The sequence below is a fragment of the Charadrius vociferus genome, unplaced genomic scaffold (assembly GCF_000708025.1).
Source record: "Charadrius vociferus isolate BGI_N301 unplaced genomic scaffold, ASM70802v2 scaffold365, whole genome shotgun sequence".
NCBI classification, from domain to species: Eukaryota; Metazoa; Chordata; class Aves; order Charadriiformes; family Charadriidae; genus Charadrius; species Charadrius vociferus.
In genome coordinates, this window is record NW_009648559.1 from 2162242 (window position 1) to 2176800 (window position 14559).

Here is a 14559-nt window from a genome sequence, read left to right on the forward strand (position 1 = left end):
CTATAACATAATGATAAATGGAGTATCCATGTAGTTACTAGAGAGGGAGCTGCATTAGACGAGAAACGTTAAAGATTTTTCTGGACAATGGAGGTAGGAATGAGAGGTTCCAGATTATGCTAAGTTTTCTGGTCTGCCTCTGTCACCACAGATTTGGTTCTACTTTCATCTGACAAAACAGATTTTCAGTTAGTTTTTCACTCCTTAAACTTTCTTGTGATAGCATTACCTACTGTGTAGTAACAACCTAAATAAGGTATGTTTCAATCCAGCATTTTAGCTGTCTTCAGATGTGGTGAAAACTCTACGTGGTTGAGCCAGAAACGCCTATGAATGCAAGCATAATTTGGAGTATGATTTCTCATGCAAAAATAAGAATCTGCTGCTCCTACAGAAAATCATCAGGAATCTTTGACAAGACATTTTGGCTATGAGAACACACACAATCACACTGTTCTTTCATTTTGAAAGGGACAGTCTTCTACAACATGCAAAATGAGACACACACTCTGTTCCAGTCAGTAAGTCTGTCACTCTGAATTGGTTAGCTGTCCCATTCTCCATTATTCTGATCATTGTTCTCCTCATCTTCAGAATCAGCAGACACTTTCTTAATTCTCTGGATGACTGCCTTAATGCTTCTCTCCAGCTCATTAGTGGATCCTTTACTGACATCTTTCTCAGTACCTCGATTCACCTTTCTTAGTTTAACTCCTTGCCTGATGGCAGAGAGGAGGTTGTCTTTTACAGAGGCATACGGATTCGGCTGTTCCACTTTGCGAAGATGAACTTCACCACGTTTTAGAGAAGCCAAAACCTCATCCATGGAACCTGCAACAGATAAATCTATTGTTACCAGAAGAATGAACAATACAACCACACTTAGAGGTATAAAACCCTTCCCAAGCGTTCAGGCTTCTTCCTTTCATCTTTGCTGGAAAAAGGAAAAAAGACTGCTCTGTTCTAGCACAGTCTCTTTCAAGCTTCTGCAACACCAGGCTCTGGAACTGCTTTTAAAAAGCAGTTACAGCTTTTATATCTTGAACTGAGAATCCAACGCCTCTTCAACATTACACAAGGTTGTGCTCTGAGGAAGAAATTATACACAAAGGAGGATGCTTCTTTTTCATTACAACTTTATGGGCTTCCAAAAAAATTTCACTGAACCAAAAATTCTCTTGTATTCTGTATTAGAAACAATCTACCGTTCTTCCTAGCTTGCTCAGATGCCTGCTGAGACTGTCAATTGCATTTTTGCTCAGCCAAGAGAAAAATGAAAGGATTTGAGCAGAAGGGCTTGAAACTGCACCACTGAAGTCAGTGGGAGCCAGATCAGGCCCTAAGCAGGCAGGCAGGCGTCTCTTTTCTGTATGGACTTAAAAAATAATTCCCATTTTACAGCATGATTTAAATCTCAGGTGTACATTTCTGAACTTCAGACCGTAAAGGAGAGCTTCCACTAGTTCTCTTGATACACACCGTAATTTGTGTTTTACCCCTTCTGTGGGACTCTCTGTCGCTAGCTTCAGACTGTCGGACAGGGAGGCAGTTTCCCTGGACAGCAGTCGACTCCTACAGCCGCAGGTTCAGACCATCTGTGCCTCACAGCTAGAAGTGTTTTTGCCATGCGCAGTGCACGGGAGGTGATGTGATTAACATCAAGCACTTGAAATGTAACATTCTGCTAAATCCTGTGGTACCTTCAGAGGCTGAGATGCCAGAAAAGGATTAAGCGAAGATCCACCAAGTTGTCTTACAAAGCCTTCAAGTAAGAAAGCCTTAAGTCTATTAATCAAATGGGCTGCTTCGTAAAAGACTAGTCAGGCTAACAAGTTATATTATTATATTATATATATTATTTATATTATAAAAGAAGTTCCCCTTGGAAAGTACGTTAACACATTACAGACAATATTTGCAACACCAGAATATGAACCTCTCCTGGCTTTTCACGTGCAAAAACATGAGTAGTCCACCTGTAACTAAACCCAACCTGTTTATGAAACTGTTTCAGTAAGTTCTTGTGGCAGTATTTTATCAATTACTGTTACAGCAATCAACATGCTGGTTTTCTTCATGAAGTAGGTGTGAACAACCAATCGAATCTCCCCAATAAACAAACAAGGATTATTCTTATCCAAAAATAATAAAAGGACATCAACGCTAGGCTGCGAATGGTAGTAAATACTAGCTACTAGCAAGGCTGTTCCAGTAGCACTCAGACTACTCTGGTGTACAAGTCCTGCTGCTAATCAAAGCTGCTTCAGAGTATCTGTGGTAGAGTCATCCCATGGACCTCCCAGACTGAAGTCCGCACCGGATCCACTGGATGTGCAGCAGTTTGTCACAGTGACTCAATTGCCTCTCAGCCCTTACGCTGCTCCTACCTCCGCACACCTGGGAAGAACTGAAAACGCTGAACTTTTCTTGGTATGTCTGCCTGTGGTTTGCCTCTTAACGGAGAGGATAAAAAGGCTGCTTAGATGTATTGTGAATAGTCTGAAAAGGAAAAGGAATGTACCACATTTAAAGACATGCTTCATTTTAGCATAAGCTCCACTGTGAAAAATGACAATAAAATATTGCTGCCTTCCAACTTAGATCAATCTCCCTGACGTAGTGAAAATATCTGCTTGCTTTAGAGATAAAAATAAGCCTGTTAGCAGGATGTAACCCATGGCCACGGGAGGCTGCTGAGCTCTATTCTCATTCAAACTACTGTTTCAATTGTCGAGTTCAGCCTTCAATTACACCCGCATGATCTTGCTAACAAAGCAGAGGTGTAACAGAGCAGAATTTCTGCCCTGGGAATGTCAGTATGCCAGAACTATCCATCTGCCTTTCAAATCCTGGTTGAATTCTGCATGAATGCTCTGAAGAAACCTTTATTTAGAAACCAAGGAAATTGTAAGCGGACACAGGCTGTGCGTACCTTAGAAACGCAAGCAGCCCAGCTGCTAGCTCTGGAGTACATAAATCATAAACACTGAAGTCTAGCCTTACTACAACCACAAATTTACTCACAGTGGTCTTCTGACTGGACAGGTGATTAATCCTCACTCAAAATATCACATTCGGTTCAACAGTTGCAAAATTGCAGCAAGAACTAACTTGGTACTAAAAGTTGCTTCTCACCAAACAACATGAATAAATCCCCACTCCTTGGAATTTCTTCTGATACCTTCCCACCTATTACACCAGTGGGATTTTCAGCATCACAAGAAACACAGGTCCTGAATTAAGATCTCCACAGAACTCGTAGTGCTGTGATTAAGCATGGTATCATGCTTTCAGCTGGGATAGAGCTGAATTTCTTACTAGGAGCTGGTATAGTGCCATTTTGGATTTGGGATGGGAAATAGTGTTGATAGCGCACTGGTGGTTTTGGCTGTTGCTAAGCGGTAAAGGTCTTTTCTGCTCCTCACATTCCTCCACCAGTGAGCAGGCTGGGAGAAGCTGAGAGGAGACACAGCTGGGACAGCTGACCCAACGGACCAAAGGAATATTCCGAGCCACGTAACATCATGCTCAGTGTATAAAGCTGGGGGAAGAAGGAGGAAGGGGGGAGACATTCGGAGTTACAGCATTTGTCTTCCCAAGTAACTGTTACGCATGCTGAAGCCCTGCTTTCTTGGAGATGGTTGAACACCTGCCTGCCCATGGGATGTAGTGAATTAATTTCTTGTTTTGCTTTGCTTGCGTGTGTGGCTTTTGCTTTACTTATTAGACTGTCTTTATTTCAACCCATGAGTTTTCTCACTTTTACACTTCTGATTCCCTCCTCCATCCCACCAGAGGGGAGTGAGTGAGCGGCTGCGTGGTGCTTGGTTGGCAGCTAGGGTTAAACCATGCCACATGGTTTAAGCTAACTTGTAAGGCTGTACTTAATAAATGTAGGATTCCAGCAGACTCAAGTTCAAATGTCCTAAAAGACTGGCCTGTCCAATTTGACAGCATTTCCCCCAAAACACTGAGTCACACACTCTGAGCATCAGGACCCCATGAAGTCTATCAAACAGAATACACAAATCATTGTTACTCATTTAACTTCCTGAGCTATGGTCACTGTCATTGTATGCGGTTTCTTAGACTAAGCTTTCGAAGAGCTTCATTCTCTTGAGCAAGACTGCACACTATTCCTGTCCAGAACCAGAGAGAGGAAGAACAGAAAAATACAGGAAATTAAGGGAAAAAAAAAAACAACAGTCAATGCGAGCCCTCTTACCTATGTAATTATTTATAGTCCTCCTGGATGAGTCATCCTGTTTGTGCGGTGTAGGGCTTTCTGTGGGGCCATCGGAGCTAAGGGGAAGTGGCTTATCCTCTGTTGCTGATGGTGTCTTTAACTGGAGAGGTAAGGGGGGAGGTGGGGGAGGAGGAGGTAAGGGAGGAGCCGGGGGAGGAGGTGGTGGGGAGGATGGAGAAACCATCGGTCCTGGAGGTGGTGGTGGTGGGGAGGAGGATGGAGAGACCATCAGTCCCGGAGGTGGTGGTGGTGGGGAGGAGGATGGAGAGACCATCAGTCCCGGAGGTGGTGGTGGTGGGGAGGAGGATGGAGAGACCATCAGTCCCGGACATGGTGGTGGTAAGGAGGAGGAGGGAGAGATCATCAATCCTTCACTCTGCTTTTGTTGCTCTGTGTCACAGTCAGTAACAAAATTCTGGACAGGGATATCTGCTGGGCTATTCTGATGTGAAGCTTTTGATCCTTTGGCTTCTACCAGCAGTATGCTCTTTGGCTGCTCTGGAGCTGCCCTTGCTCTCGAGGAAGGTGGAGGGGACAGTACTGCAACCTGCTGAGTGATGCTTCGTGGCAACTTGGGACTGAGAGGCTGAGGACGAGATGTTTTCACAACAACATGAGCTGGACACTTCTGAAAAACAAAACGTAAGGCAGGAGGTCACATCTTTGTTGGACTGGCCAAAACATCAGCCCCAAAGAGACAAAAAACCACAGAGTACAGACCTGTCCCGCTCACCCATTCAAGCAGAAAATTCAACCCCAAACAGATTTAAATGAATATCAAGGTATTTCTTTCAACACCATTTCCTCACTTGTATTCTTTTTAACAGGTTCTGCATGTGGAAACTATATCCTTAGTGGATTTAATCATCTTGACTCATTACACACAATCCTCTTTTTAGGCTACCCAGACCGTGGTCTCTGGTTTGGACCATGCTCACACGTGAGCTATGGCTACTTTCTGATGTTGTGTTTTGACACCATTTAGGACTATTGTGGTTCACAGTACTTGCCTCCCTGAATGATTTCAGCCTCTCCAGTGTTTTCTGACGTTCCTGGCTTATCCAAGCTTTTTTCTTTTTCTCCTCCTCCTTTTGCTTATCTCTCTTCTGCATTAAAATACAAGTAAGTGAGCATTAGTGTGTGAAAACTAGCAGCTGCCAGATTCTCCAAGGCTGCTATTCGGTACTCACTATCTGTATACTGTGATGCTGCTGGAAGCGTTTTTTGCTCTCTTCTGCCTGTTGCAGTCTCTGCCGATGGCTTGATTCACACTGATCCTGGTAGAACAGCAAAATTGATGCAACCCTTGGTTAGTTCACAATTACTGTGCACCATCTGTGCCATTAACTGCTGTGCAGAAGCCACTAAACAGTGACCAAGGCCAAGTGCTTGGCTGTGCCAAGAAGGATGGCTAAGCTTAGTGGCAGATGTGAGACCCTGAAGGTGAAGCCTGAGGGACTCCTTCATGGCTAAAGCCAATGGGATCTTTTGTTCTCCAAATTAGCGATAGGATTATTCATGCTGCAGAGGAAATATACCCAGATCTGAAGTGATCCCTCTGTATTACATTTAGGTTAAAAAAAAAAGAGAAGAAAAAAAAAGGCAGATAGAAGCTCTGAAGAAATTTCACCCAGGTACCAGCCGGAGGAAAGGGGTGCAAAGACACGAGGAGGAAGGCAAGAGGGAAGCTGGCAGGGCATTACAAAAATATAAGGCTACTTTCTCCCTGTCCCTTATTCACTGTAGCTCGCAAGTACAAAAGCCCGGGAAGCAAAGGTACAGGAAGCACAATAAACCCCGAACAGGGGCACCTTCTGTTAGTAACAAAGTGCCGCAGAGAAGCTGCAGCCTTCAATATTTTCTCTGGGAGTCGCTATTTGTCACTGTACCAAGGGGAATTATCCACATGGCTGGGTAAGCATTTGCAAATCATCTGGCATTTGGCTTTAGTCTTATATAACCGACAGACAGCAATTAAGTGAATGAAAACAGAAGCAAAGGAAGCGTCTGCTGAGGAAGCAGTTGCAAGCAAGAGACAATGATGGCTCACAAAACATTTCCAAAGGCATTCCCATTTTGTCCAGGCTAGTGAGGGGTAAAAGGCCAGACAGGCTTGAGCTTAATCTCTGGTCTCTGCCCCAGCAGGACTGTGCAGGTGTAAGGTAAGCTCAGCTCACTGGGAAGGTGCATGAGAGTCAACTGTGACCTCACTTGTGTCTTCCTAGTGTTCTGCTCTGAATGGGAAACAAAGGAAAAAACTGCCCTTTGCACAGAACTGAGAGGCTGGAGAGAGAATTGCAGCAGTTGAATTCCCCCTTCCCCCCCCCCCTCAAAGGTAAAATATAACCGTGTGGGTTGTTCTGTCACTGCAGCTTCCTTCATTGCAGGCCAGGTTTCCTCCTGTCCTGCAGCTGCTTTGTAAAAGGCTGCCCGGGCAAAGCTCCAGCTGGTCACAGCAGGGCTCTGGTAAGGTTTAGCTGACAGGGGAACACCTCCTGGGTCATCCATGTAAGTTTGTGCTCTCTTAATAAACTAGAGGCACTTGCACCACACAGTGGAGCGTAAAGCTGCCTTAAAATCACATTGCCCCTCTTTCTGTTTGGTGGCCTCAGCACTGAGTCACGTATCATCTTGTCCACTCCACCCAAAGCTTCCCTAGTTGCTTCCTGTTCATCCCTCGTGAGTCAAGACATCAGCTAAAGAAAATGCACATCTCCAGGACTGCATTTACTTTTTTGTTCCTGAGGTAGGCTCTCCTCGCACAGACAGTCCCACGCTTTGTCTCCAACTGCTTAGTCTTCTGCCTCAGCATCGTCATTTCTGACAAGTTAGCGTAATGTTGTCCCATTGTCTGTTCAATGACCTTGAGCTCCTCAGGATTTTCACATGTATCATAGTAAACAACTTCATCCTGTTTCTCTAAAAAGGCATTTGGCATTTTTTTAAAAACCAAAAAATTGCCACAGTTATTTAAACATTAAAAGAACTAATGACATTTTAAAAGCCACTGAAGGCAGTGAGTTAGTTAGTAGAAAGTCTAACGCCCCAGAGCCGAGCTTGGTCCTTCAAAGTCTTACGCAAACATGTGATGTTACTCACAGGGGTGCTCTGCAGGATCAAATTTATGCTGTTAGCATTTGTTGTTGTTTAGATTCCTCTTTCAAATGTCTCTCTGTGCTTTAACTCCTACCTTCACCGACTGGAGTTTTCCTGGAAAACTGAAGACTGTTCTGATCAACACTGGGTGACTTATTTTACTATTTACCAGGTTTTAATTATGCAACAAGCAGGAGCAATATTTACTTCACAGTGTACACAATAATAGAGAATTCATAAGCACAGATAAGCATAAACAAGACTGGTGCCTAATTTGGTCATAAATATGTTACAAAGAGACGAACCAGAATATAGTAGTACTCAAGTACCATCTAGCTATAATCACCTCTTTTTGTCATTACAGGATGCTTCAATTTCTGCATGTCAAATTACAACAGCTTTGTGATGAATTTCAGGACCCATTTCAGCAGGTCACAATATCCACTGTTTCTATGCGTAGATCGGGTAACTACGAGAGCAGTTAAGTATTTTCAATAGAAGTTATTCCATATGCTACATCAGTGCATGCACACATCACAGCTGCTGTCAAGCTACCAGTGTGGCTTTTTGGTTTTTTTAAACTTGTGTTATCAAATTAGTGTCTAATTAGTCAGAAGACAAAATATCAGATGGTGCCATGGCATCAGTGTTTTCCAATGATGCTTTCTACTATCGAGACCTGAGCAGTGATAATCATCCTTTTTTTTTTTTTTAAAGTGAAAACAGAGCAGGCTATCTCACTCCTGTGTTTTGGATATGTGCTTAAATATTTGTTTATTCTTACCTTTAATATGTCTCCTTAAAGTGTCCAACTGTATGATAAGCAGCATCTCTTCATGTTTCAATACTTCAAGCTGTACATTATATAATTCCAGCTGCGTTTCATAATAATGTATTTCCAGCTCCTCCACTACAGTTAGGTTCTCTTCTTGTTCACTGAGGTTCTCCATCTGCATAGCCCCAAATAGAAGATAAAAAGCATTAATAACAAAATATGCACACATGAAACACACATGGATGCACAAATACCTATACAGAGCCTGGGCTAACTGGCAGCTGCTTTGGTATGGAAAGCACAGAACTTTAGAAATGGCTTGGAGCAGAAACTCGGAGGCGCAGAGAGCCTTATTAACCTAAAGTGTAAATTTACATTACATCTACCAGGAAAGACTTCACTATAATTTGCATGAATAATACTGCTCCTGAAAACAATTATGTATGGTGCAGTACACTGCTCTTGGAAAATAAACATCAGGTACTCCTAGCAGCAGTTAGATGGCATCAAATCAAGAAGATCAGAAGATTAAAATTAAAACACGTATCTTTATTTTGCAGTGTCCTCTGAAAATAATATCTGTTTTTTATCTCCCTAAAACTAACAATTGTAAAGGTTAGTATCACAAATGCACTGTAAAAACATGCATCTTAACCTTCGTGAATGTCCTCATATGTGCAGGAGCCATTTTAAAAACTGGAGACATGCATTTTTCCACAACTTAAAACCATGTTGAAGACCTAGGCTGTTCCATAGACAAAGACTTTGGCAGTCTACTCCCATGACCATGTCAGTAGGTTTTGATCAGCCCTTCACAAACCAGTGACAGAAAAGGAGACATTTCAAGGTCTTACGTTTTTCTGAATGCCAGCTCTCTTCTGTTTCAGGCACAACTCTCTTGCCCTCAGATGCTGAAGTGTTTCTTTAGCTAACATACATTTCAGGTTTTCTAGTCGTGGCAAAGCCGATGCCCAGGTGGTTTTACCAAATCTTTCCTGATCTTGTTCCATCTGTTTGTGCATTGCTGCAGATTAAAACATGGCAATAAGAGATGAGAAATGCACAGTACTTAAAGCCCTTGTGTGTTTCTACTATAGCTGCAGTACTAAAAATGCTGGTTCTACTAAACAATTTCTGAAACTTCTTTAGAAATTACAAGACTAAAAGGTCAAATTCATGATTTTATATACGTAAATAAAATACTTCATTGTACCATGGAAACATGCCTTAAGTTACACAGCAATCTACTCAGTTAATACGTTGAAATCCTTGAGGCTTGCATATCAAGCGTTAAAAGTGTGCACGGTTTTTGTTCAGAAGTTTGCAGCCATAAGTCTCAGGCCTTGATGTTTGTGTGCAAGCCAAATGCAAGTTGTAAACCAAATCGGTTAAAAGATAAGTGAATAAAATGGACAGCCATCCTAACCTCAGGATCTGCAGAGACCAGCAAAGGTGATAAAAAGAGCTCTCAGTCCCTCAAGCCAAGTATTTACACAACCTTTTGTGCAAATGATTCTGATTACCTGCCACCGCCTTTACAGTTTCCTTGAAGTAGTTCACAGTGATATCCTGAATGGAGCACACAGCATTCTCAGCTCGCTTGGTCCATTCCTCAGCATCTTTCTGCAAAGCTGCTACTCTTTTAGGCCCCAAATTATCATACTGCAAAGATTTCTGCAAGGAGACAAAACTCTCAGGTGCCAAATGGTTACGACAGTGGTGCAGCCCACATGATGCTACACTTGGAGACATTTCAAGCAAGGCAGAGCACAGTGGCAAACATGACCTTCCCCTCACCTGACACCAAATGAATCACTACTCCTGCCTGTGTATATTGCCTTGTTCTTCATTCTCCGGGGTAACTCAGAACCTTTGCTCCCCAATTATGACTTCTCATTTAACTTTGGATTAATTTATTTCTTAAAATATTTTTAAACTATCATCGTAAGAATCACGTCCAATACAAGTGGTTTTAGTCGTTACTAAAAGTAACTCAAAATCACTCTTCTATGTGCAATGTTCTCTTCTATTTTTCCCCACGTGTTGACAGCACATTGCACTGTCAGGTTCTCCAGTTTGGCAGTTCTTTCACACAGGAACAAGGGTATAGAAAAGAAACATAAGAGAGTATTTGCAAGTCCACAAAGTGTACATGGGTACAAAACTAGTATTCAAATTTATATTTTTTTTTTAGAGAACTAATTTCAAGTGAGGTTTTTTATACATAAATAAACTTTCTGTTTCATCCATTCCAATTTTCACTTAAATTTTCAGTACAGCACACTGGATATTTTATATAGAATATATATTTTATGTAGAATTTTACAGATTTAGACCCCAAGTATCCAAGAACCTTAGTCTAAACTTAAAACTGTTCTGCTTTTTATGAGAACATTAACAACTCACTTTAATTTTCACAAACTAGTTAAGGAAAAATGAACGTAGTAGATGGCTGTCATTTCCAAGGACATCATAGCTGTCAATATGTGCTTCCAGTTTAAGATGCACATAAAATTAAATGAACACAGTGACAACTGACACATTTTAATCTGTACTCCTAGCAGGTTGTAGCAGCAAGAGAAAATTGCTTGTGTGGTAAGGTGCCCTCTGCCTTCTGTTCTACCACCACAGCTGAGCTAAGCCAGTGCATCAGCACTGCTGGGGGTTGCCAGGCACAATGTCAGAAATCCCACTGAAGGTAGAACAACGAAGACTACTAAATCTCTGTAAATTCAGCCTACCAGAGAGTAAACCCCAGAGAGGTGGAGCTTAGGGATGATTTCCCTTTAATTCCTCGAAACAGAGGGAGGTGGGACACTGGTAGGAAGACATCTGCAGTTCTATTCAAGCCAATACCATGGACTCAGACATCCTCTGAGAATGGTTCTGCCCTAACTCTGAATTTCTCAGTCACGTTTGGTGGCTTGTCAGGGGAAAAAAAAGGCAGGTACAGAGAGAAGTAAGGAATGTGAAGTGATTTGAGTCTAAACTGCTGAAAGAGCAGCTGATGCCCTACTATATACTTTGGCCTTTCACTTTGTAAAGGCAGACCTACCAGGATTTCCAGTTTGTAAAGTGTCGCCAGCTCTCGCATATCTCTGAAGGGCTGCAGTAAATACTGGTAGAATTGTGTTGCCATGGTGACCAAATCCTGATAAGCTTCGTCTTCTTCTTCATAAACCTTCATCAAAGCCACCATTGTATCAGCACTTTTATGCTGCTGGAGAACCTAGTGGGATAAAAGGCAAATCAGACTTGCCTGCTTTGCATCCGTGTGCACTGACGAGCTTTGGTGGAACAGACCCGCCCTTTGTCATTCGATGAACAGGTCAGACTTCCCCCTGCACAGGAGGCGTACGCCAGGCATCCAGCAACCACCCCTAGCTGGAAATACTGTTCACACTGCACTGGTAAAGGCACTAATTGCTGCATATTGCATTGGAAGACTGCAAGGAGAATCACACCTAGGGCTTCCACCGCAGAAATTCTAATAGCTGCGTGCAGATGCCTTGGTCTCTGCTGCTTATAAACACAAATGGGAAACTGGGGAAGTCTGTGTACTGGAAGGACAAGTAAGGTATTCTTAAACTAGCTCTTGCACTGCTGCCACAATTGCTAAACACCTCCTAAAATAAAATGAGTTTCTGGATCCAGAATTTCTGACTTTGGGCACAGAAAAATCAGACTGCCATTTAAAAATAAGAACTCAGAAAGAGATTTCTACTCCTGATATACCCTGCAGGTAAACTCCTTTAACATTTATGTAATTTACAATAGTTTATTCTAATCTCAGCTCCAGTGATATTACACTTTGTAACTTGTAATTCTTCCATGGAACAACCGCCTTTCTGATACACTACTCTTTACTTAAGGTCTTTATTTGCTTCTATGAAAAAACACGAAGTTGGAAACTTCCCCTCAGTTGCATTTGTTTACTGGCACTAAACAAAGCTTCAAAGATTCTTCTTTGACAACAGCTATCTTAGACCATGGTGTGCTTCATGTGCCAGGACAGAGTGAGCCAGTGGAGAGAACAGAGCTAACTTAAACTGAGAAACACAGACATTCCTGCAAGGACGGTGTTTGCTCTTTAGCTCTGTAAGGAGGGAAGGGAATAGGGGATGTTTGGTGCTCCAACAATGACAAAAAATCATTAGAAACATAAGTTTGATTGTGTTGCAACTGAAGAACACTGGAATTAAACCATCGCCTTTGCTCTTGCCAGCTGAGTCTGGGTAAGACAAGAGGAGCAAAGTTCCCAGCTGTGGAGGCATTTCCCCAGGGAAAACATGTGGAAGTCAGCCCAAGGATGGGTTCCCACCCATCCTCCCTCCAGGCCTGGCACAGACAGGACAGGGAAACAGAGGATCTGAACTGTGCCGTTTCTGATAATCCCAGAAGTCCTGTGGCCCCTTATGCTTCCCCAGGAACTTGTGGTAGCTCAGACACAGTCCTAGGGCCCACCTGCAGCAATTTAACAGTCCGCTTTTCCCCCACTATTGAAGCCAAATGGAAACACACCACTTCACTTTCTGGTTCCCATACTCAAAGCAAGAAGTGAGGGTCGTGCTGCTCCCAGAGAACGTTTATAGCGAGTAGAGGGGAAGTATTAGTGAAATTTAAAGTCAACTCATGAGAAAAATTATTCATTACAAGGGTTTAGGTTTTTTTGTTTTCTATTTTAATGTCAAATCTTTGATTTTAAACCACCTGATATTCTTTTCACAGAATTCTGGCTCTCCATTAGCACAACTGCTCCTGTGGCTGTTGTAACAGTATCGCTCTTGGGTTTTTCCCTTTGTCTTTGAACACATACGAGAAGTATTTACACAATACTACTCTCCTCCATCTGGTACTGGTATCTTCCACATTCCTCAGAATGAATTTGCTGGTCCAGAGGATGAAGTATTTGAGAAGGACATGGATGCAAAAAGGGACACCTAAGGCTAGTTTAGTGCCAGAAGCAGCACATTTTATTTCTTAAATCTTATGTAACTTGGTCTAGAGTGCAATATAATGAATTTGTGCCCGTTAGGCCTGCAAATACAACAACTTTCTACAGCATGTTTAGCCATATCTAAAATGTAATTGGAAATATCAGAATAACTGCTCTCGAGTTATCCTTAACCACCAAACCCCAAACTGCCACATGGCTGTACACACTTGTCCTGCCTGCAAAAGAGCATGGTGGCTAGAAAATACTTCTAACTGGGCCATGAACTGTTATGGTCAGTTACAGACACAACAGCCTTTGTATACAACATTGCGCATGAGCTTCACTTAAACTAGTGTTTAGGAAACAAAGGGGTAAAGCCAACTCTTAACTTTCCCCCAAAGCATGATCATTTTCATACACCTTTCAGCTTACTTTGCCAGGAAATAGACTGCAAACAGATACAGCAAGAAAAGTATCATACCAACACACTGGTGCTGTTAAGGTATCCATAACCCTTGTTTTAACACACCAATGTCTTATTGCAACCATGTTACTAGATACCATCCTTTAAAGTAATACTTACTACAAGGGAGAAAAAAAACAAAAAAACCCCCACAACCCAGGAACGCATCTACAGCAAGAAGAAACTTACGGTACTAAAGGGAGAAAGGGCTAAAATCATCACCAGTTCATACAACGATTAGGCCAGAATTTGACACTTAAAAAAACATAACTCTGACTACAAAACACCTATTTGGCATTGGTCTGTGGCTAAGTTTGGTTTTAATAAAAAACTTGACCGAGAATCCCCCATTTATAGGTGTCACTCCCAACAGGCAGTTTAAGACCTTCATAGGGAGGTTAGAAAATTAGAGCATGATTGTACTCTCCCTTTTGGTTACCACGCCACCCATTGCACAACACTGCTGGATATTTTTAGCAAGGTGTTTTTGTAGGAGCACTTGCAGCTTAAGTAAGCACCCCAATGTCTTACACTGACTGCCCACCCAGAGCTGGCTTATTCCCCACTTAATAAAGTAGCACTTACAAAGACTGATGACACTCAGTACTTGAGAAAGTTGACTTAGCAGTTTCCAGACAACCAAAAAAGTGTTTGTGTCAGCACTAATCTGAACATTGGACAATACTAGAAGCAAGATGCTATTAGTGGTCACCCTTGCTCGCATTACCCCAACGTGAGTCTGGCCTGAGCGAGCAAAGCTCTTGCAGCGGAGGCTGCCATCCTCATGCATGCAAGTCCCAGGTGAGCAAGAGCTGCTAAAGCCGAGGTTCAGGCAGGAGCACCTGCGAGCCGTGCTGCTGCACCAACAGCGCAGGCGGTCCTACACCGAGGGGAATCTTATTCTGCCTGCGGGGAGAGCAGGGGGTGGCCCTGCGGCACCCCGACCCCGCACCCCTCAGGGACAGCCTCCGCCCAGCCCGACCTCGGGCAGGCCCGAGGCGCCTGCTGGCCCCCTCAGTGGGGCTGGCCCAGGCCGCTGGCCC

The 14559-nt window shown here is 42.9% G+C and overlaps 1 protein-coding gene across 1 annotated transcript; it reads right to left on the bottom strand.

Annotated features, from left to right (window-relative positions):
- Positions 1–464: 464 nt before the first annotated feature.
- Positions 465–11316, bottom strand: WHAMM (WAS protein homolog associated with actin, golgi membranes and microtubules). Its single transcript, XM_009886121.1, has 10 exons — positions 11173–11316; positions 9641–9791; positions 8972–9141; positions 8127–8292; positions 6978–7165; positions 5437–5523; positions 5257–5352; positions 4595–4874; positions 4226–4408; positions 465–831 (listed from the first exon to the last, which is right to left on the bottom strand). The coding sequence occupies exons 1-10, from the start codon at positions 11314–11316 to the stop codon at positions 545–547; spliced, it is 1752 nt and encodes a 583-aa protein (XP_009884423.1). The 3' UTR covers positions 465–544.
- Between the last annotated feature and the right edge of the window lie 3243 nt (positions 11317–14559).